This window comes from Oncorhynchus masou, chromosome 31 (genome assembly GCF_036934945.1).
Source record: "Oncorhynchus masou masou isolate Uvic2021 chromosome 31, UVic_Omas_1.1, whole genome shotgun sequence".
Lineage (NCBI taxonomy): Eukaryota > Metazoa > Chordata > Actinopteri > Salmoniformes > Salmonidae > Oncorhynchus > Oncorhynchus masou.
In genome coordinates, this window is record NC_088242.1 from 29,735,430 (window position 1) to 29,759,637 (window position 24,208).

Sequence of the window (24,208 nt, forward strand, 5' to 3'; positions counted from 1 at the left end):
TATTATCTTATTCTTATCTCAGAGCCATTTGCTTTGCTAGTTATAGCCTAATGATAGCTGGCTAACATTGAACCTGGTTGGTTAGCTACCTGCAGATTATTGCAGGGTAGTAACATTATGAGTTGGGATTATGGTTCTTTCTTTTACCTAGCTAGCTAGCTACATGTCCTATCAAAATACTCCACTATGCAAGTAACCATTTCAATAGAATGTCACAGTGACAACTGTTGATAGACGTTGCTGGTATATTCGCTCTGGCTATCTACTCCAATTTTAGACCACCCTCGTCTGAGTGTGCCATTTATAAATGCTCAACACCTGTTGAATATCAGTAAATGTTGGCAAAAAAGTGTAAATTGTTGCCAGCAGCACAGTTGCAGTCACCAATGCTTTGGATAACATAAAAACAGCCTAACCAGCTCTGCTAGGGGGAGTAAAATGGTCAGTGAGCTGATCTCTCATTTACCACCTTTTCTGTTTAGTCATCAAAATCTTTCAACTTTGAAAATGTGTATTTGTTATATAATTATGATTATATAACTCCAGGTTAATTACTCTGACTAACGACCCTTTAAATCTCTGCTTGGCCCATTTGAACCCGAAATACAAAAGGAGGAAAACTCGGAGGAGTTAAACAGAGTTCTTTTTAATAAGTGCTCATATTGTAGATGGACACAGCGCAGCGCTGGCGGTTGTCTTAAATAAAGTATGGCAGGAACTGAGGCAACACGTTTACACCAGCAAAGCAAACTGACAAAACCAAACAATAGGAACAAGAAAACAATCAGCATTTGATCAGGGTGTGTGTGTTTGTGGCCCTGGTCCTGTCCCGGACCCAAAACTAAGCTGTTTACATTTCCACTCTTCAAAATGGGGAGCGACTCAAAACTGAATATCCCATCTTCAAGTATTTGCCACCACAAAAGAGGTGTGTGTGTACGTTTGTGAGTGTGAACGTGTGTGCGTGTGTGTGTGTGTACGTTTGTGTGTGTGTTTGGGTGTGAAATCGGAGCCAAAGAGCGCAATATAGCTACGGTGTTTGTGTTAGCCAGAAGGAAATATAGAAAACATCTTGGTTCCCGATATGACAAAAACATTTAAAAGAAAAGCTTTCTTTTTTACAACCAAATCAAGATTTTTGATGTGACTGGCATGTTATAGAAGGGTGCAGTCACCTTTTTTTGTGATTTCACTAGTTTAAAAAAAATTAAAAATAAATAAAAATAGTACATGGACACACCCGGCCTGCACACCTGCGTACTGGAAATGGCTCGAGTCGCACAAACTGTAACTTTTTTGTGATTTCACTTTCAGTTTTTGAGAAACTTACCCAAAACCGGGAATCAAAAAACATTAACAAAGGCCATTTTTTAATGTCCTTTTAGAAACAGCAAAACTCTCAGTATAGTGATGCAGGTCTTTAAATGTGGCATGCATAAAAGTGTGTCATTCCGAAATGTATCCGCAAAAGTTTGGAATGACACAATTTCATGTGTACAACATTACAAACAAGTGAAATCATAAAAAAGGTGTCTGGAACATATAACCTGCCATTTCCATCAGAAATAGAGATTTGGTTGTAAAAAAAAAAAAAGAAGGAAACTTCTCCTTTTAACATGTTAAGCAGTAGACTGAAGCAGGGTCTGCTAGAGTCGTTATCAGTCTCCAGGCACAGATGTCTGCCCTGTGAAAAGCCAAGTGTATCTCCCTGGAGGTGTGTGTTAGAGCTCTACTACCCCACCTGAGCCCGATGGGTCCTGACATTCCACATCATGTTAGGGATGGGTAGGGCCTGTTTTGTCGCCAATAACTAAGGTACAGGTGGGGCACGGGTATCACTACATTGATCACCTGCCCTGCTGCGTGGTGTGGTCATATCTTACTAAGATCATAACATGATGTCAGAAGTTTCACAGAAAATAATAATAAAATAATAATGTTTCTTGAGTTTTGTTCGTTGTTTAGATTGACAAAAAGTAGCTAGCTGACAGCTAACTGCTCTCTAATGTATGGTAATTGAGTAGAGCAGGCCAAGCAAAAGGTTTCTCTTAGATAATACAGCCAAAAAAGAAAAATTGTCTATATCGTAAGAATTCATGAAAACAAAAATGTGTTTTATGGTCTTAATTTAAGGTTAGTAGTGTGGTTAACGTTAGAGTTAAGTTTTGGGTTAGGTTTAAAATAAGATTTAAGAAAATAAATGATAAAAGATAGGCTGGTTTAGGACTTTGTGGCTGTGGAGACGTTGCTATGGAAATACATGCATGCAGAGTGAGCTGTGCGCAGGGAGTGGGCGACACATAGAGAGGAGTAGCTAATGGATTTACGTAATAATGGAGGAAGTTATTTCTGCCTTACATTTGGCAGAAGCGATTGGGCCTGTGCAGGGCTCGTGTGTGTGTGTGTGTGTGTCTGCGTACAAGTGCGTACAAGGTAAATATGTTTTTGTCTGCCTGACATGCAAAGGAGTTTGGATAGTTGCGTAAACAATAGCATATTTGCAAAGACATTACAATTACAACATCAACAACAATCGCGACGATTGAGAAATGTACAGCGTCCATATATTTCATTTGCCAACAAATGTATCTTGTTCGGTAAATGTCTTTTAAAAGCAGAATTCTACCCTTGTCTTGATTTGAAACAAATGACTTCTGTAACACTTGGCCTGATAGCTTTTGTAATCAGATACGGTATATTCATAAAGCATATGTCAAACCTCGATCTGCCACAGTTGAAGCCCTTTCACAGTCCTTAGGCTCGGACGCATCTTGTTGAATTGTTCATTCACTGACATTATATTAGAATGGTCCGTTTCAGTCTCCTGGTGTGATTGGCGTGGGTCTTTGAAGAAGAGAGTATTGTGTTAACCAAACGGTTGAAGGCTTATAGTAAAGATTCTCTTTTCTTTGTTTGTTCATTAATAACTTGTTTGCTCCCTCTGTATTTAGTAATTGACAACATTGTTGATTGATGAAAACTTGCATACATGAGCCCGACCACAGTCATACACACACCCGTACAAACTTGCGCGCGCACACACACACACACACACACACACACACACACACACACACACACACACACACACACACACACACACACACACACACACACACACACACACACACACACACACACACACACACACACACACACACACACACACACACACACACCATTGCTCAAACTTTTCTGATTGAACAGAACAAAAGCAGAAAATATGTATTTCATTGTCTCCCTCAACATGAAACATGTACAAACCTTGCAAAGAAGAAAAACAGAATCAACTTCGATATAGAATATTGCCTCGTTTTGTTCTATGAATAACTGAATTTGGAATTAACAAAAAAATTATGTGAACTCATAAGAGCAGAAAATCCCAACACTACATAGAAATGAACTTAAACACTTGTGGCCTAAAGTTTTCAAATTATGTGACAGATTGAACAGGGTTTCTGATGGAGCGCCGCAAGGGATCAATGGAAAGTGAGAATGTCTGACACTTCCCAAAATGTCTGTCTGAAACAGTCATCCACAGGAAGTCGGTGCGTGAAACCTAAACAGGATGCTTGGTGTGTTTTATAAACAAGCGTAAAGAAACAAGGGACAATATTCAAATCAGATCAGCAGTAACCTGTGGTGAACTACAAACACATAACTTATCAAACACTGGAATGTGTGATGTAATCTACACCTTGATTGGGCTGATTAAAACTTATTATTTTGTTTAATGATTTCCAATTAGTGTCATTATTTCTATATTTTTGTTCTGAATTGAATCTTGGCCAAGAGCTGCCAGCTCTATGGTTCCTGTGTGTGTTGAAGTCACTGCCGTCGCTCAGGGGAGGCTGGTTAGGAGGGTAAATTACGATTGTTATCTCTTTACATTTGTCCAAGAAGCATCCAGATTCATCTTGCCTCTTCCGATACAAGAACGAGTGAGGTCTGCTGAGTGCACTGCACTTTCTTCCTTCCCTCCTTATCCCCCTCCTTCACCGCATCGTCTTCCTCTTTCTAGTTCCATGATGACGAGTTTAAGCAGTAGGATCTGCTATGTCCACTCCTTTCTCTTTCTCCTTTGCCTCCTGTCCCCTCTGAACCTGGGAGTGAAACAGAGGACAAAGAACCATTACAGTTTTTTTCGATTGCTAAACGACAGTGGGCACAACTGGAGTCACATGTGCAAAACTCTAACTACAGTCTGCACTACCAACAGTCACCTGAGCTAAACAGTTCACATCACCTGCAAAACTCATTCCAAGCAACACAACTCTTAACACATGGCTCAAAACACGCTCAGTGCAGCCAAACACTATGCACAACCCTCACTGAGATAACACACACTGTCACTCAGAACACACTGAGAGTAAAAACACTAGCATCAAACACCAATACAGAAAATACAAACTTTTCATCTTTACAGTTTGAACAATTTCAGTTACTTCATACAAAGTAATATTTTCTTCAAAGAAAAGAGTGACATTCTTTCACATGATTTTTATTTTTAGAACATAACAATTCTTTAAGGTAAATTAAAATTAGCAGTTTGCTTCAATAGTCTGTAGTAATTTACGAAATTACAGAAATGAGAAAAAAAGGTAGAAACTAAAAGTACATACTGTAATTCGAACAAATAATTGAGGGGCTAATCCTGCCTCTCTCTAGCATCAGGCCACAGGTTTTCGTCAACATCACATCTAATGTTTTCTCTTGCCATGCACCTGGGGAAGAACCTTCTGGAGTGCCTTATCCATCCCTGGCAGTCCTCTGGACTCGTGTCCTCACATCCGGGCATGCATGGCTTCCAAAAGAGACATTTGGTCATGTGGGTGGTGACCAAACACTTTCCACCTCCAGGCAGAGAAAAACTCCTCTATTGGGTTGAGGAAGGGTGAATATGCAGGCAGGTACAAAACCATAAATCTGTGATGTGCTGCAAACCAATCTGTGACAGCTGCAGAGTGGTGAAAAGCAACGTTATCGCAAACTATGACAAAAACTTGGGCGTTTCTTACTGGCTCCCCCTGTTCTGCTGGCACTAGCTGAGCATAGAGCTGTTCTAGGAAAGCTATAAGCCTTTCTGTGTTGTATGGGCCAATGAGTGGTGTGTTGAGAAGCAAACCATGGGGATTTTTCCCCCCCTTTGGCCTGGAACCTCCACAGTGGCCCTTTGACCTATAACATTCCTTCCTCTGCGCCGTGTTTTGGCAAGGTTAAATCCAGCTTCATCGATAAATACAAATGAATGTGGTCTTTCCAGTGCTTCCACCTCCATTACTCTCTGAAAAACAGTAAGTGCACAGTTTTACTGCAGAAATGCTAGTGTTTTTTTTTACTGTAAATATTTTGTATAGCTGTGTACGTAACCTCAGGCGTCTTACCTGGACATATTGGTATCTTTGCTCTTTTACCCGTTCACTGTTTCTCTCGAACGGTACAGTGTATAACTGTTTCATTGTAACTTGGTGTTTCTTTAGGACTCAAGCAATAGTTGTTGTGCTGACAGAATTAACATTTTCAAATATATCATTATCAGCCAGCACTCTATATTGAATCTCCCGCAGTTTTATTGCATTGTTGACAACAACCATGTCAACAATAGCATTTTCCTGCGCATCTGAAAATATTTTTCCTCTTCCCCCTGTTGGGGGCAGCCTTTGGGTCCTGTTGTAAAAATATATTTTACAGTCAAACTTACTGTAATATATATCTGTGTAAATATTCTGTAATTGCAATACAAAATAGATTCCTGTAAAGTTTTCATTTACTGTAAGGATGTAACTCTCACCTGTTTGTATGATGGAAAATTCGCATTACAGATGCCACTGTGGATCTTTGCAGATTGGGTTGCACCCTCAACCCTGCCTCTCTCAATGAGAGACCATGGTTCACGACATGGTCTATAAGTGTAGCCCTTATTTATTCTGAAATAACAGCTCTTTGTCTTCTTTGTCTTCCTCCACGCATCCGCCCTCTCCCTGCCACCCTTCTCCCTCCACGAACCCATCTTCCTTGTTCCATTTCCAAAATGAGTTTTTCTGAGCTCTACCAATATATACTGTAATATGTGTGTGTGTTCACTAACAAGTCTAAAACAAGACACCTGCTTAGCCTTTCAGCTGAAATTGCAATCAGCAGTGTTTGAAAGGCACAAGGCTGAAATCTATTCCGTTTTGAATGTGTGGTTCACAGTTTTGACAGCAGTGTGTTAGCATTTGAACAAAGTGCTGTAAATCCACAGTGTTGTGCAGGTTGTGGTTAAAGTCATGGGATAAGTGTGTAGAGTTTTGAAAACTGTGTTCAAGCAATGAAAAACGAACTAGAGTTTGGTCCACATGAACTGCTGCTGTGCAGACTGTAGTTAGAGTTTTGCACATGTGACTCCAGTTGTGTCCACTGTCATTTAGCAATCGAAAAAAACTGTAATACAGTGGCTGTAAATCTGAGTGGCAAGACAGGTCTCTCCAGAGCTTCTAGAGAAATGCCAAAGCGTAGAGGTGGCACAGCAAACCTTGTTCATCTCCCTGTACATAAACTCAACACCCCCCCCCCCCTCCCCATACACACACACTCAAGCAAATAGCATCGGCTTCATCTGTATATCAACGCCTCTATCTCTGCTATTGTTTGCACCTACACGCCTGCCATATGTATTCTCTGGTTGTTCCTAACAGCTTTGTTAACACACAGAACTGGATAGTGGTTATCTGGCACAGTGTGTGTTTGGAGGTGATGGACACAGCCTATGTGTGGAGGATCAGACCTTCTGTTAGCCTGCCCAGATGGAGGTGCACACACACACACACACACACAGAGGGTTTCATCTCAGTGTAATAATGTTAACATGGGCAGGAGGGTAAAGCTGACACACTAACAATGCCCAGATTACCTAAGGGTAGATGGATGGTGATTGATTATAGTTACTATGCTCTTGCAGAGTTTTAGTACCGTAGTGCACTTGACTTTTAAATACTTTAAAAGGTTCCCATTACCATTAAGAACTTACAGATTGTTCTTCAAACAGTCACTATTTACAGCATAGTCAATGGAATATCATGAGAACTGCTTCATAGAGGAGAAGACGAGGTCATTATGGCAAGAGAAATATACACGTTTACAGTGTCTGTGTGTGTGTGTGTGTGTGTGTGTGTGTGTGTGTGTGTGTGTGTGTGTGTGTGTGTGTGTGTGTGTGTGTGTGTGTGTGTGTGTGTGTGTGTGTGTGTGTGTGTGTGTGTGTGTGTGTGTGTGTGTGTGCATGTTTGTGTACATGTGCAGTACTCCTGTTTAACAAGTGTCCGGACAAAACTGTTTCCACATGCACATGAGTTTACAGGAGTTCCTAACTGGAACAACTAACACCACCCAGTTCCCTAAATGAGAGACTTTCCCCTATCGTTACAGAAGAAACACACAAATACACAGAGAGAGCGAGAGCTAAGCATGGGTTTTACAGAGGGCCTTGTAAAGAGTCTTATTTTCCACATGGTTTGTGCCGTCGCTGTTGGCATGAGAAGTGCTGAGAGGAGCTCTCTATAAAATGTATGCTCTCACTGTGGCTGTATCTCACTAATACACATCAGCCCAGCAGGCTGCGTTTACACAGGCATTCCAAATCTGATCCTTTGCCAAATTTTTTGGCTGATGGTCAAATGACACATTTGTGGAAAATGATCAGAATTAGGCTGCCTGTGTAAACGCAGCCTCTGACACACCTTACTTTACTAATCAATGGCTTGATGATCAGTTGATTCGTTGAATCAGGTGTGATTGTGCTGGGATGGAACTCATTCTACACACCCGTGAGACAAAGAGAGGACATCACTTTTGACTCTTCAGAGAAAGATTGGAAATGGAAGCTAGAATAGATTGAGCTGTCAATTGCTATATTATTGGTGGAGAGTTCCACTTTCTTTTCCCATCTGTCCCTCTCGCTACCACGGTATAATCAGAGCGAATGAGGATCAGAGAGGTGGCATTCACACCCCCAACTCTCCCTGCCATACGGCGGCACTACCCATCCCTGCTGCTCACAGATTACCTGCACCGTCTTCATTGTCATTCTAATAATCACTGTCTCTATTCTGATACAATATCGTCTCTCTATTCTGTTACAATGCTGTCTCTCTATTCTGTTACAATGCTGTCTCTCTCCTATGACAGCATTCTCTGTTAATTCTAATCCGAGCTACCCATTCCGTTAGAGTCTAGAGCAGTTTTTGAGAATGAGAATCCCTCACAACTCACACTGTACCAGGGAGTCCCAATCATCCCACACACAGTAGCTTCATATCAGCTGTAAGAAGGGCTAGTCTTTCACTGGACCTCAACAGCTGGGCAGAAACACCAAGGGGTCGCTAAATGTCCTTTCTGTAAGCCATGACATCCACCACCTCAGATTGTTCGGAAATTCTTTTGGTAGTTATAAACATATAAGATTAGCACATTATTTTGTGTAAAATATCATTTTATCTCTGAGAAATTAAGCTAATTGATTGCACCCAAATTGGCCATTTCAATGTATGGCATTCATAGTATTCAACAAATATAGTACCTAACATCCGATTTGGACCTAACAATGAGTAAGACACGAGGAATCCAAAGAAATTGTTAAAAGACACCCACGGACCCCTCACACCCCACGCCAAACCCAACTCACACTGTACCAGGGAGTCCCAATCTCACACACACACAGTAGCTTCATATCAGTTGTAAGGGTTAGTCTTTCTCTAGATCGCAACAGCTGGGCATAAGCACCAATGGAAATGAAAAATGCTGTGTCCTATAAGTATATTCAGGAAATGTATCCAGGAAATGTTGGTCTTTGCATTGGCATTATACATACTCCTGTTGTCCTTTAAAGGTTATGGATGTCGTTATAATTGCCAAGCTGTATTAATTTCCTGAGTTGGAGAAAGACCTTTAACCATTAGGCTTATGCACAGAAGTAAACAGACAAAATAAAGCACACAGAGAGAGAGAGAGAGTCTGACAAATTTGTTCCAGCCACCAGGCAGAAGCACCCAGCCAGTGTATCCAATGTCTGATGCTTCTGAGTTAGGAGTTAGGCCTCAGGACTGAGAAGTGCTTGGTCATGCACAGACATTCCGACATGACGTAATGGTGGAACACTGACTTTAAATTAGAATGTCTGATGTCTCATTTGTGATTCATTCCAGTCTAATTCTATGGTTAGACCCAAGGACAGTATGGTTGGAGAAAAATGAGGAAATATAGAGTGTTGAGATATGGTCATCCATGGTGTTCAGTCCCTCTCTCTCAGCAGCTCTGGGGAGGTGTGATTTCGGAGTCCTTCTCTGCTTATCCCTGCTTAGGACTAAATACCCTCTATGGGGAAATTAAAAACCCTCTCTAGTGGGATATTAAAAACCCTCACTAGGGGGAAATATTAATTCGCAAAGGGACACGTGTGTGTGTGTGTGTGTGTGTGTGTGTGTGTGTGTGTGTGTGTGTGTGTGTGTGTGTGTGTGTGTGTGTGTGTGTGTGTGTGTGTGTGTGTGTGTGTGTGTGTGTGTGTGTGTGTGTGTGTGTGTGTGCGTGCGTGCGTGCGTGTGTGTGCACTGTAAATGCATTTTTTCTCAAATACTAATAGCAAGTTGAACTCTAAGTCAATAAAAAGTTGTTATTACTTAAAATGTTTGTGGTACTGACTCAACTAAATGAGAAGTCACACCAACAGTTTTTTAAAGATATAACAACAAATGGAAAAAAATCCCAGCATGCTCTGCTGCAGGTCAAATTCTTTAAATTGTTTTTAATATCTGTTTTTTTTGCATGTATAGTACATTGACTGATTAATATTATGCTACACAAAGATAAATAACATACACTTTTCTGAACTAATCATTTAGTTATAATATTTGCACCCATTACTGAAATGCTTATTCCAGTTTAAATCGATCAGGTAGTCTCCTCCGCTGTTCCTAACCCTGGCAATCACTATAAATGCAGGTTGCGGGTGAATACAAATTTCAACTGTTGGATATCCTGATGACTCACTGCTTCCAGACAATTTCCATCAGGGAGGCTGAGACTATGGATGTACAGTGTGGTCTGAAATTATTTACACTGTTGATACAGATGAGCAAGAAAATACTGTGCTTTTTCGAGGCTCAAAAAACTGGGAAATTATATAATTTAATACTTATACAATTGCTCAGAGAAAGACGTTTTGCATAACAAGCAAACATTTGTTTTCAATAAAACATAGGGCTAAACTATTTTGATACCCCTGTTTTCAATACATTTCAATACCTCACCTTGCAAGGATAACAACACTTCACCTTTTTCTAAAATGGTTTATGAGTTTGAGAACACATTGGGAGGGATCTTAAATAATTCCTCCATGCAGAATCCTAAAGATCCTTCATCTGCGCTTATGGACAAACCACAGGATTTCAAAGGGTTTCAAGTCCAGAGACTGAAATGGCCATTGCAAGATGTTGATTTGGTGGCCAAATAACATCTTATTTGTCGATTTTGATGTGTGGTTATTGTCTTTCTGGAAGACCCACTTGGGGACAAGTTTCAGCCTTCTGGCAAAGGCAACAAGGTTTTTGGTAAAAAATATCCTGGTACTGGGTAATGTTCATGATGCCATTGACCTTAAGGACCCCAGGACCAGTGGAAGCAATATAGCCCATAACATCAAAGACCCACCACCATATTATACAGTAGATATGGGGTTGTTTTCTGCTCATGCATTCTCAATTTGACTCCAAACCCACCACTGTGTGCATGGCCAAAGAGGTTTCTTTTTCTTGTCATCTGGCCTACACACCAGTTCCAATCCAAGTACCAATGCCGTTTAGCAAACTCCAGGCATTTACATTTCTTGGATGATATGGAAATACAGTTCTTTGGCCACGCACACCAATGGTGGGTTTGGCTTCGAAATGTGAACGCAGAATGCAATGCATTAGTATAAAATAATATATGTCCCTATTTTTCAGCATACAATATAGCTTTGTATTTTTTTTTTAATTATGTTTAAAAAAAAAGTGTAAACATTTTTGCTCATCTTCATTAAGGGTGTCAATAATATCATAACCCACTATATCTCAATAGTCCCACCCACCGAGTAGGTGTCCACCACACTCTGTCATTTTTCAGATCAGTAAAGATGGAGATGAGAAGTGGGAAGGAATGCACTTGACTACTTAGATGCCTCCTTTTAGACATAATTCATCTGGAGTTCTTTTGACGGTCCCAGTATAAGTAGTCATACACACCTGAGTATTAGACAGAGCACGTTAGCAGAGCTGTACAAATCAGATGGATTATACTATTGAGGTTTACATTTACTGGAGGAATTACAATGTTTGTTACTCTTCTTATCGTTCTGAATCTCACACTGTCTGCATAACTGCTCCTCAATGGTTTGTGTCACATCCGGCCATGATTGGGAGTCCCATAGGGCGGCGCACAATTGGCCCAGCGCTGTCCAGGTTTGGACGGGGTAGGCCGTCATTGTAAATGTATGTGTGTGTGACCTAGGCCTGCTGAGAGAAAGTGTCAGATCATGAAAGGGAAGGAAGCAGTGTTTATGTATTTTTGTCTCTCTCCTTCTCTTTAGGGATTATTCTGTTTCATCTTGCTCAGAGCTAGGTCACAGTCTGGGTAACGACATGAGCAGGATCATAGAAGGACGGATAGAGAGGAAGAACTAAGGTGTGTGTGCTAGCGTTCCTGTGTGAGTGTGTGTGGCTCTTGTATCGGCCTCCACAGCCAAATGAAGTGGCACAGGCACCATAAGGGCAAAACTTTGTTGTTGTTGGTACAGAGAAACATATGCTGAACAAAAATTTAAATGCAACATGCAACAATTTCCACGATTTTACTGAGTTACAGTTCATATAAGGAAAAAAGTCAATTGAAATGAATGTATTAGGCCCTAGTTATGGATTTCACATGACTGGTCAAGGGCTCAGCCAGGGGAGCCAGGCTGAGGCAATCAGATTACGTTTTCCCCCACAAAAGGGCTTTATTACAGACAGAAATACTCCTCAGTTTCATCAGCTGTCTGGTCTCTTTCGATCCTGCAGGTGAAAAAGCCAGTTGTGCAGGTCCTGAGGTAGCATGGTTACACGTGGTCTGCAGTTGTGATGTTATGTTTGCAGTGTTATGTTTTGTGCAAATCCAATGAAACACATAATTAGGTTACAGCTCTCCAAATTTTCACGCATAGCCGTGGCTGCATCATGTTATGGGTATGATTGTTAAGGACTGGGGAGTCCTTAATGATTTGCACAGGCAAAATCCTAGAGGAAAACCTGGTTCAGTCTGTTTTCCACCAGACACTGGGAAAGTAATTCAGGACAATAAGCTAAAACATAAGGCCCAATCTACATCAGAGTTGCTTACCAAGAAGACAGTGAATGTTCCTGAGTGGCCGAGTTACAGTTTTGACTTACATCTGCTAGAAGAGCTACAGTATGGCAAGACTTAAAAAATGGTTGTCTATCAATGATCAAAAACCAATTTGACAGAGCTTAAAGAATCGTGAAGAGAATAATGGGCAAATTTTGCACAATCCAGGTGTGGAAAGCACCAGAAATAATCGCAAATGTAATCGCTGCCAACGGTGATTCTAACATGTATTGACTCAGGGCTTATCTAATCAATATATATTAGTGTTTTATTTGTCATTAGTTGCTTTACAAATGTTATAATTTTTCTTCCTCTTTGACATTACAGAGTATTCTGTGTAGATCGTTAACAAAAACAAGAACATTTAACCAATTTTAATCTCACTTTGTAACACAACAAAATGTGGAAAAAGTCAAGGGATGTGAATAGTTTCTGATTGCACTGTATGTGTTCTCCTAGTAAGAAACTGTCTGGAAAAAGCTGACTTTCATGTTCAATCATGCATTCTGAATGCCTGTGTTTAAGATGCAAACACTTATTAGCACATCTAAATGCATCATGTTTAAGTTTTAAACACTGACGTGTAGGTTTTAAATGTATCACATGGTTTCATGTTTCATGGTTTGATAGTGTAGCATTTTAGAGACACCCTGTACCTCTGAACACAGATGGTACGAAAGATTTGCATCCCAGCACAGGCAGATGTGGAGACACACACACACACACACACACACACACACACACACACACACACACACACACACACACACACACACACACACACACACACACACACACACACACACACACACACACACACACACACACACAAAGAATATAGCACGGACAGCAGTCTATGACCAGCTGAGGCCTGTGCTAACTACCCCACGATAAATTCACTAGCGCCACGTTTCCCTGGTTGGTGCTAAACACATAGCAGCATGACATAGCAATCCAACACAAACTGCTCTGTGTATGTGGGTGTGTGTGCATGTGTGCATGTCTGAGTTTGTGTGTCTGCTTTAGCAGGTCCAATAGAGTCCATAACTGCAGAACACACAGGTCGTAAAGGGCTCCCCAAGCGCAAGAAATAAGGCTTTACGAATACACACATGCACTCACAGACACTCACAGACACTCACAGAGGAAATAAGGCCTTCTGTGCCTCATGGCTTCTTTGACAGGATAGTCTGGAGAGCTTACTGTCAGTCTTAGCTGTGTCCTACTACTACTTAGTCACATGTGGTCAGTGGGCTGTAGCATGTGCTGGCATGAGATTCACTGAAGCTGTTTTCACTCCGATCGTCTTTTTTTTAAACATATTTTTAACAGCCATTCTCCCTCCTCTTCTTTAATTCAGTTTAATGGTTGTTCTCTCTCTCCTCTCTTCTCTACATCCATTTAACAGCCTCTCTCTCTCTCTCTCTCTCTCTCTGATTCCTGTCTGGTTAGGTCAGGTTATCTGTTCTCATTTTATAAGCCTGCTCTCCATTACCCTGCTGAGCCTGTAAGTATGCATGTATATATGTGTGCGTGTATGTGCATACTCATACTAGCACTCCACACACCTGCAGACCGCAGATTTATCACTCTTCTCTCCCTGTGGCCTCCTTTCTCTAAGGTGGAAACATTTTTCAGTTCAGTTCATTACAAGGACTAAACCCCTGAACAGTGTGATTTTATGACCCCGATTAATCACACCCAGACTAAAACAGTCTACATTGCAACACGCTTTGGATTCAGTAGACTATATAACGAGCAGATTATAAAAACAAAATGCTGTATAGTGATTACATCTGCCATTGATCATCATTTACAGCTAAAAGTGTTGCTAATACATCTCTCCCTACATCTATCTGGACACCAGTCAATGATGAGTGCTAGCCCTATCGTAGCTCTGCTGACAAGTGGAAGTGTTTTTCATCCCAAGAAGACTATATCCTCCAGGATTTGTCCTCAGACTATGTGTATTTTAATGATCGCTCTTGCCTTTTTCCCCTAATATTACTACTTTCTTAGTGTAGTCTCTAACTCTCCATAGCGTGCAAGTCACAACAGAATCGCACCATGCAACATAACAACTGGCAATGGGAAATGGAAATATGGGTCTGGGTTTGTGTGATAAACATGAAGCAACATGCACGCAACAGTGATCAAGAGCTATTGGATCTATTGGTTTGCGTTATCTCTCTCGGCTGTCTAATACAATTACTGCTAAGTTGTTCATTCAATTTACAACAACCTCCATCAATAACAACTTACAGGCTGTTAGCTCTGGCTTTTGTGAGTGCCATTCATACAACATAAATTCTTCTGAGCAGCAGTCCATGCTTCCACTGTGATCTGTCAAACACGTCCTTCCCCATTCATTAAATTCTAAATCAATTTGACTAAACACATTTCTGCTTGACTGAATTAAAGTCTATTTGACTCAATTCATTTCGGTAGGGCTTCAATCTGGTTTCAGAGCTGGTCATGGATTCACCTCAGCCACGCTCAAGGTCCTAAATGATATCATAACCGCCATCAATAAGAGACAATACTGTGCAGCCGTATTCATTGACCTGGCCAAGGCTTTCGACTCTGTCAATCACCACATTCTTATCGGCAGACTCAACAGCCTTAGTTTCTCAAATGACTGCCTCGCCTGGTTCACCAACTACCTCTCTGATAGAGTTCAGTGTGTCAAATCGGAGGGCATGTTGTCTGGACCTCTGGCAGTCTCTATGGGGGTGCCACAGGGTTCAATTCTCGGGCCGACTCTCTTCTCTGTATACATCAATAATGTCACTCTTGCTGCAGGTGATTCTCTGATCCACCTCTACGCAGACGACTGTCAGGATTTGGCCAGGGTTGTTCCGGGTTTTGGTCAGTAGATGCCCCCATTGTGCTTTTTGTCCCTATGTTTTTCCCTTGATCCCCATTATTATTTGCACCTGTGTCTCGTTTCCCCTGATTGTATTTAAACCCTTTGTTTCCCTCAGTTCTGTGCTCTGTGTTTGTATGTTAGCACCCTGCCCTAGTGTTCTGTGTGCTCTTGTCGATTCCGGGTGACGTTCTTGTGGTATTCTGTTTTTTGTTTTTGTTTATTTTTGGTGAGTTTCTTTTGAGGTCTTTTTGTGTTTTACCTTCCACCTTTTGGATTTGCCATTTTTTGTATTTTAGGATTTTTTCTTTATTAAATACAACGTCTTAAGTACTGCTGTGTCTGCCTCATCTTCTGGGTTCTGCTGTCTATTCGTGGCTCAGTTGGTTAAGTGACTGTTTCTCACTCCGGAGACCCAGGTTCGAAACCGGGTCCTGACAGACGACACCATTCTGTATACTTCTGGTCCTTCTTTGGACACTGTGTTAACTAACCTCCAGATGAGCTTCAATGCCATACAACTCTCCTTCCGTGGCCTCCAACTGCTCTTAAATGCAAGTAAAACTAAATGCATGCTCTTCAACCGATCACTGCCCGCACCTGCTCGCCCGTCCAGCATCATTACTCTGGACGGTTCTGACTTAGAATATGTGGACAACTACAAATACCTAGGTGTCTGGTTAGACTGTAAACTCTCCTTCCAGACTCACATTAAGCATCTCCAATCCAAAATGTAATCTTGAATCGGCTTCCTATTTCACAACAAAGCATCCTTCACTCATGCTGCCAAACATACCTTCGTAAAACTGACTATCCTACCGATCCTCGATTTCGGCAATGTAATTTCCAAAACAGCCTCAACACTCAACAAACTGGATGCGGACTATCACAGTGCCATCTGTTTTATCACCAAAGCCCCAATGCAGCTAACCGATCGCTGCAGCTGTACATAATTTATTGGTAAATAGCCCACCCATTTTCACCTACCTCATCCCCACAGTTTTTATTTATTTACTTTTCTGCTCTTTTGCACACCAATATCTCTACCTGTACATGATCATTTATCAATCCAGTGTTAATCTGCAATATTGTAATTATTCGCCTACCTCCGCATGCCTTTTGCACACATTGTATATAGACTCCCCTTTTTTTCTACTGTGTTATTGACTTGTTAATTGTTTACTCCATGTGTAACTCTGTGTTGTCTGTTCACACTGCTATGCTTTATCTTGGCCAGGTCACAGTTGTAAATGAGAACTTGTTCTCAACTAGCCTACCTGGTTAAATAAAGGTGAAATAAAAAATAAATAAAAAAATACCACCCACCACTGCGACCTGTACGCTCTCGTTGGCTGGCCCTCACTTCATACTCGTCGCCAACCCACTGGCTCCAGGTCATCTACAAGTCTTTGCTGTGTAAAGCCCCACCTTATCTCAGCTCACTTGTCACCATAGCAGCACCCACCAGTAGCACACGTTCCAGTAGGTATATTTCCCTGGTCACCCCCAAAGCCAATTCCTCCTCTGGCTGCTTTTCCTTCCAGTTCTCTGCTGCCAATGACTGGAACAACTGCAAAAATCACTGAACCTGGAGACTCATATCTCATATTAGTGAGGGTACTAACTGTGAGCACCAGCTGTCAGAACAGCTCACAGATCAGTGCACCTGTACATAGCCCATCTGTAAATAGCCCATCCAACTACCTCATCCCCATACTGTATTAATTTATTTATCTTGCTCCTTTGCAGCCCAGTATCTCTACTTGCACATTCATCTTTTGCACATCTATCACTCCAGTGTTCAATTGTAATTACTTTGCCACCATGGCCTACTTATTGACTTACTTATCTTATCTCATTTGCACATCCTGTATATATACTTTTTCTACTGTTTTATTGACTGTATGTTTGTTTATTCCATGTGTAACTCTGTGTTGTTGTATGTGTCGAACTGCTTTGCTATATCTTGGCCAGGTGATATTCTAATAAAAAATATATTATGAAAAGCCAAATAAAAAAATAATTATGTGACACATTTTCATATTTTTTTTCCCATTGTCTGTTTTTTTCTGAAAGATTCAGGTGAATAAAACTGCACACAAGAAAAGGCGCCAGGGCATTCATACCTTTCTTTCCATCCATACGAATCCATTAAAATCTTTAAAATGCACAGCCTTTCCTGTCTCCAGGCATGGTCAGCATAGCAAAAATACTGTTTTTCCTACAGTAACTTGAAGTAGTTTGAGCCGATTTCATATTTTGCACATGCGTATTGCCTAAACATTTTCTGTGGGTAATTGCCTGGGATAAGCTGTGCACATTTGGGGATGTAAGCTTCATTTGGCGCTAGCATCCCTTGAACTAAACAATGCTAGCTTGCTAGCAAAAACAACCTGATGAATGGACACCACTGTACTGCACCGCAAACAATTTTCCAAGTTAAAATAATCATGTAATAAGCTGTTTGGGGGATTCGAAGAGTGAAACGTGAACTTTGTTTTTTTTAAATCTTCCCATGTACATTTCTTAACTTTCTCCATCCCACCCTCCCATGTACATATAACTATTTCACCTCTGGAACGTCAACTACAATGACAGTTAAGACCAGACAGAGGCAGGATACAGCATAGAAGACGGGATTTTATTCATGACAGGCAAGTCAACCCCCATCTCCCTCACTGCTAGCTGTCGGGCAGGTGAACAGTGAGTGATGGACTGTCCACTTGTCTGAAAAGTCATTACCAATTAATACTTTTTACCCAGACTTTTCGCATCTCGGGCATTTCATTTTGCTTCGTGGACGCAGTTAGAATGGGGCTTCTCCCGCCACTCAATGTTCCATGGTGTTTACATGCACCGCGCATTGGACGAATTACAAATCCATTGTGAATGGCTATGGAGTTTTCATTGTCAATTATTCAGATGAAATGTGTCCATATTTTGGTATTTTAGTGCCACCTTTCAGTTATAACTGTAAATGCAAAAGAGGTCTATGGCTGAGCGGAGTTGACCAGTGTGTCAATTTGTAGAATTATTTGAAATATGCAGTTATCCGAGGCTATTGCTTGTCTATCTTGGCTACATTGGTATTTACATTTGGTGAAAACATTTTTGGTCAATTTCGGTTTATAGCCTATGTCACTTTGGTTGTTGGAGCTATCTATTGTATGGTGAATTTGGGCTTCATCAAGGTTTATTTGTGAGTAAATCTGGCTTTGATAATGGCCAGTATTTACCCAGCCACCGACCTCACATCGCTGGTGCAGTGTCATCGCTCTCTCTGATCTATTGTGTCACTCTGTCCACACTGTAATGACACTGACTGAACGGCTTTAACCCTTTGAGATCCCTGGTTGCAAAAATGCAACAGGTCCTAAACTCACGTCCAACACTACACAGTTCATCTTCTTAGACCCAGATGTATTTATTAGTAGCATTTGTTGTGTGTCCGGTCTTCTCTATAATTCAGTGACAAAGAAAAAATTAACTGAGAAACATTCTGAGCCAGAAATAGAGGTATTTTTGTCAGTGAAGGCAAAAACGCATTTGCAAAAATGCTTGGGTCTCACACTACGGATTGTTGCTTTCAGCTCTATGCCTCTCATCCCTCTGTAAGGTTGTGTGTGTGCGTGAGTGAGTGAGTGAGTGAGTGAGTGAGTGAGTGAGTGAGTGAGTAAGAGCAGCAAAGTGCTTTCACTACATGCAATACAATCATCAACACCCCCTTCATATCTCTCTCTCTCTTTTAGTGACGTTGGTTGAGAAGTGGCTTTTCCTAATGGGCCAAAGCTGCCAGACAAGCCCTTGAACACACACACACACACTCTTCTCTACATCAGATATCCCTCTCACTGGGGTTTCAATGGCTCTACTCTAACCAGTTTTTTGCCCTTTTGGCTGAAAAGAATACAGACTTACTAGGGGTTTACATTTAAAAAATAAAAAAAAATTATGACACTGTTATTGTTTTCATTATTTTACTTCATTAATGACCTTCAGGTCAAATGTGTTATTCATTTATTTCTGAAGTTATGGGAAAAACAAGAAAGTGGCTTAGTCTAACTGGATTAACTACCAAGGTGGGACCGTGAGTTTAACTGGCTTAACTACTGAGGTGGGACTGTGAGTCTGGGCCTGTTTCAGACTGCGAGGTCAGTCTGATGCTTGACTGATTTATTTGTGCCGACGACTAAAGTGACTTTCACAGGAATGGCTTGGCTGTGACTCCTTAGTGTCAAACTTCAGGTAGGACGTCAAATGTTTGGGCCAGACTTTTTGTCAGGAAATGGACGGAGAGGGTTTTGGAGTTTAATTATGAGATCCAATGATTCTTCTGGGTTTTCATTAAGCCTGAACAATTGTGCCTCATCAAAAGCACTCGATCAAAATCAACCCCAGCCAGAGAGAGTTGTTATTTATTGAGATTAGTCTATTTATTGAGTAATTTAATTTGTGTATCCCCAGAACGAGCCTTCGCTCCACTCAACTTCAGTTCCCAAATAAACTAATTACCTTGCCTAAAACAACACCAACAGATGGAGGGTAACAGTAAAACTTTAGCGGTGGAAAAGTTTGCGAAATGCTCGTAAGATGTGGAGCCAGCAACAGCCAGGTTTGGTTTCCAGACCATCCGAGGCAAATACCAGAGATGGTTCGGCAAGACTTTATTAGGAGATGCTGCGAAGAGACAGTGTCATATCATTAAACACTGTTTGACTGTCGTCCAAGGCAAGAGAAGAAAGCAGAACACAATTGGAAGTAGTAAGTTAGGAGTAAGTGCGGCTAGCGGCAACTCAACAGATGTCCATGTAATCGTTTCCAGCTTAAGGCCTAGATTCAATCAGCAGACATCCGCATAGTAGATGTTTTGGGGGTACCGGGAGTGGGACGGCATTGAAGCCATCAAATCGGTGAGCAACTGCTCTTGTGATCATTGTCACAAAGCCACATCCGCCCCACTCCCGTTATAAGATCAGAATGAGAAAGTGTAGGCTATTTCGAAATAATTACTCTCAAATTGAAAAATTGGTCAACTTAATAATGAGGATTTCTATCATCCTAATGCCGGTGTAGATTACATCTCACGTTCCACTGTTTGAACTTGTAAACAAGGCTGCATGGGATTTACTCCGTGCAGCCAATGGAAATATCCGCTTTAGGTATAATGCCAGGAGCCACTTGTGGATTTGGCACCTCTTAATACAGTTCAACCTCAGACACAGTCAAAACACTCTCTATGAGGATGTTGGCTAAACGAATCGGTTTGAATCGAAACTTAAATGTGTTTTGTAGTTGTGGAGAATAGGCCCTTTTATCTGTCCTAATGTAATGATCTAATGACCAGTCACTGGATCACAGAACAGTAATATGACATCACCCGCTGGCAGAGGTTTAAAGTCATTCATTACAGTTACTCTCATTACTGTAATTGAGTAGCTTTTCCAAGTACTTTTTTTGGTATTTTTCAAAGTCAGTAATTTTACTTCTACTTGATAAAATGTAATTAACATAACAGTACTTCTACTTGAGTAGGATATTCCAGTACTCTTTCCACCAGTGGTGAGTGAGTGAAAGGTATTTTTGTGTGAGGGAGAGAGGGCAGAAGGGAGGGGGGTGGGAAGGAGGGTGTAAGGACTGAGAAGAGAAGCAGGTACAGGGAGTTGACATTTAATTAGGAACGGACATGCAACAGGACAGGAACAGCGTCAGAAATGGTAACACAAAGACAGACGACAATCTATGCTGAAGCGGGGAATGGAGCTGGGGAACAGACAGATGTCGGTGAAGTAATAAACCCGGTGATACAGTCAGGGTGAGTCCAGTGAATCGCTGACCTGCGTGACAAGGGAAGGCAGGTGTGCGTAATGATGGTGGCAGGAGGGCGTAACGCAGGGCAGCCTGGCGCCCTCTCGCTCCAGGGGGGGAAGAGTGGGAGCAGATGTGACAGAGGGAGTATAAATGGGTGAATGTCAGCCGGTCCCGTGGACAAGTAACAGACTTTATTGTTATGCACTTTTTTTGCGTAGCTTTTTTAAATTTATCAATACATTTTGATTCCTTTGAATGTTTGATAAAAAAACAAACATGTTAATAGTATATTTTGAACAAATCATAGACAGATGTGACTCATAAAATAAAGGAACTTAGTTCCTACTGTACATTCATTTCCTCTCTTCCTTTTTCAATTTAATGCAATTTAATGCAATATTTTAATTTTAAAAGCAACTCAGAGTAAAAGTAATTAAGAACTTTTTAAATTAGCTACTTTTACTTGAGTAGTTTTTTCAGTACTCTTTCCACCGCTGCCCGCTGGCCAAGAGCTTGGTGAGAACATGTTCATAGATACAACACTGCTGAGTGAAGGGGGGTAGGATGAGATTGACCCTATTCAGCTCAGGCATTTCCAAACCATGCATCAACTCTGTTTTCTGAACTTCTGTACTATTAGCTATTATCCCAAATGTATTGCTCATCTGTCCTCGCAAATGAAAGCTACAAGTAATTGTCTGAAATACCACCACTCTCACATCATGAAGGTTATGCTTGGCCTTCAAATATGCCTTACTAAGTATTCAGTGTAATTTTTCAATAACTGCGCTGCAATATACAGGTGACAACCATGTGTGCATCTGTGTGATGTGTTATTGCGGTGCGTTCTGCCTCCTCATTAATTCACATAGAATTAGCCCATTTCAGTATTGCGGACAATTTACGTAGGAGGCATTACTGAGCAGGACAAACTTCTCTCTTCAACCAGAGCAGAACAACCAGAGCCCAAGCAGAGCCCAAGCACAAACTTTTTCCTCCCTGGCACATTTTCCAGCTGCCCTCACTTCGCCTTCACTACTAATAATAACTTTGGACATGTGTGCATTTCTATCAAAGTAAGTGCCTTATCATTATCATTATAGTTTCTGTATATTGTGTTGTAATTTCTACTGTAGCACACCATGTGTATGTTTGTATGTATGTATGTATGTATGTATGTATGTATGTATGTATGTATGTATGTATGTATGTATGTATGTATGTATGTATGTATGTATGTATGTATGTATGCATGTATGTATTTACGTATGTATGTATGTATGTATGTATGTCTGTAAACAATTGTTTACAGACAGATTATTTCACTTAAAATGCACTGTATGACAATTCCAGTGGGTCAGAAGTTTACATACACTAAGGCTAACTGACATCATTTGAGTCAATTGGAGGTCTACCTGTGGATGTATTTCAAGGCCTACTATTATCTACTATTATTCTGATAATTCACATTCTTAAAATAAAGTGGTGATCCTAACTCACCTAAAACAGTGAATTTTTACAAGGATTAAATGTCATTAGTTTTGAAAAACTGCGTTTAAATGTATTTGGCTAAGGTATATGTAAACTTCCGACTTCATGTATGGAGCATAATGTACTTACTGTTTTATTCACGTTTACAAGCACTGGTGACAAGTCTTGTATTCTGATTCTTGCATTGTAATGGATATACAGTGGGGCAAAAAAGTATTTAGTCTGCCACCAATTGTGCAAGTTCTCCCACTTAAAAAGATGAGAGAGGCCTGTAATTTTCATCATAGGTACACTTCAACTATGACAGACAAAATGAGAAAACAAATCCTGAAAATCTCATTGTAGGATTTTTAATGAATTTATTTGCAAATTTTGGTGGAAAATAAGTATTTGGTCAATAACAAAAGTTTATGTCAATACTTTGTTATATACCCTTTGTTGGCAATGACAGAGGTCAAACGTTTTCTGTAAGTCTTCACAAGGTTTTCACACACTGTTGCTGGTATTTTGGCCCATTCCTCCATGCATATCTCCTCTAGAGCAGTGATGTTTTGGGGCTGTTGCTGGGCAACACGGACTTTCAACTTCCTCCAAAGATTTTCTATGGGGTTGAGATCTGGAGATTGGCGAGGCCACTCCAGGATCTTGAAATGCTTCTTACGAAGCCACTCCTTTTTTTTAAATCGGGCTTTGTGTTTGGGATCATTATAATGCTGAAAGACCCAGCCACGTTTCATCTTCAATGCCCTTGCTGATGGAAGGAGGTTTTCACTCAAAATCTCACGATACATGGCCCCATTCATTCTTTCCTTTACACGGATCAGTCGTCCTGGTCCCTTTGCAGAAAAACAGCCCCAAAGCATGATGTTTCCACCCCCATGCTTCACAGTAGGTATGGTGTTCTTTGGATGCAACTCAGCATTATTTGTCCTCCAAACACGACGAGTTGAGTTTTTACCAAAAAGTTATATTTTGGTTTCATCTGACCATATGACATTCTCCCAATCTTCTTCTGGATCATCCAAATGCTCTCTAGCAAACTTCAGACGGGCCTGGACATGTACTGGCTTAAGCAGGGGGACACGTCTGGCACTGCAGGATTTGAGTCCCTGGCAGCATAGTGTGTTACTGATGGTAGGCTTTGTTACTTTGGTCCCAGCTCTCTGCAGGTCATTCACTAGGTCCCCTCGTGTGGTTCTGGATTGTTGCTCACCGTTCTTGTGATCATTTTGACCCCACGGGGTGAGATCTTGCGTGGAGCCCCAGATCGAGGGAGATTATCAGTGGTCTTGTATGTCTTCCATTTCCTAATAATTGCTCCCACAGTTGATTTCTTCAAACCAAGCTGCTTACCTATTGCAAATTCATTCTTCCCAGCCTGGTGCAGGTCTACACTTTTGTTTCTGGTGTCCTTTGACAACTCTTTGGTCTTGGCCATAGTGGAGTTTGGAGTGTGACTGTTTGAGGTTGTGGACAGGTGTCTTTTATACTGATAACAAGTTCAAACAGGTGCCATTAATACAGGTAACGAGTGGAGGACAGAGGAGCCTCTTCAAGAAGAAGTTACGGGTCTGTGAGAGCCAGAAATCTTGCTTGTTTGTAGGTGACCAAATACTTATTTTCCACCATAATTTGCAAATAAATTCATAAAAA

The 24,208-nt window shown here is 41.0% G+C and overlaps 1 protein-coding gene across 2 annotated transcripts in view; it reads right to left on the bottom strand.

The window, feature by feature from the left end:
- Nucleotides 1-635: 635 nt before the first annotated feature.
- Nucleotides 636-24,208, bottom strand: part of LOC135523781 (urotensin-2 receptor-like) — an 88,279-nt gene continuing 64,706 nt past the window's right edge. Inside the window, exon 5 of one of the 2 annotated variants that reach the window (XM_064950683.1) lies at nucleotides 636-4,103. In XM_064950683.1, coding sequence (XP_064806755.1) covers nucleotides 4,038-4,103 — 66 coding nt within the window. In that variant the 3' untranslated portion in view covers nucleotides 636-4,037. The remainder of the gene's footprint in view (nucleotides 4,104-24,208) is intronic. The other variant, XM_064950681.1, reaches the window with a different exon arrangement.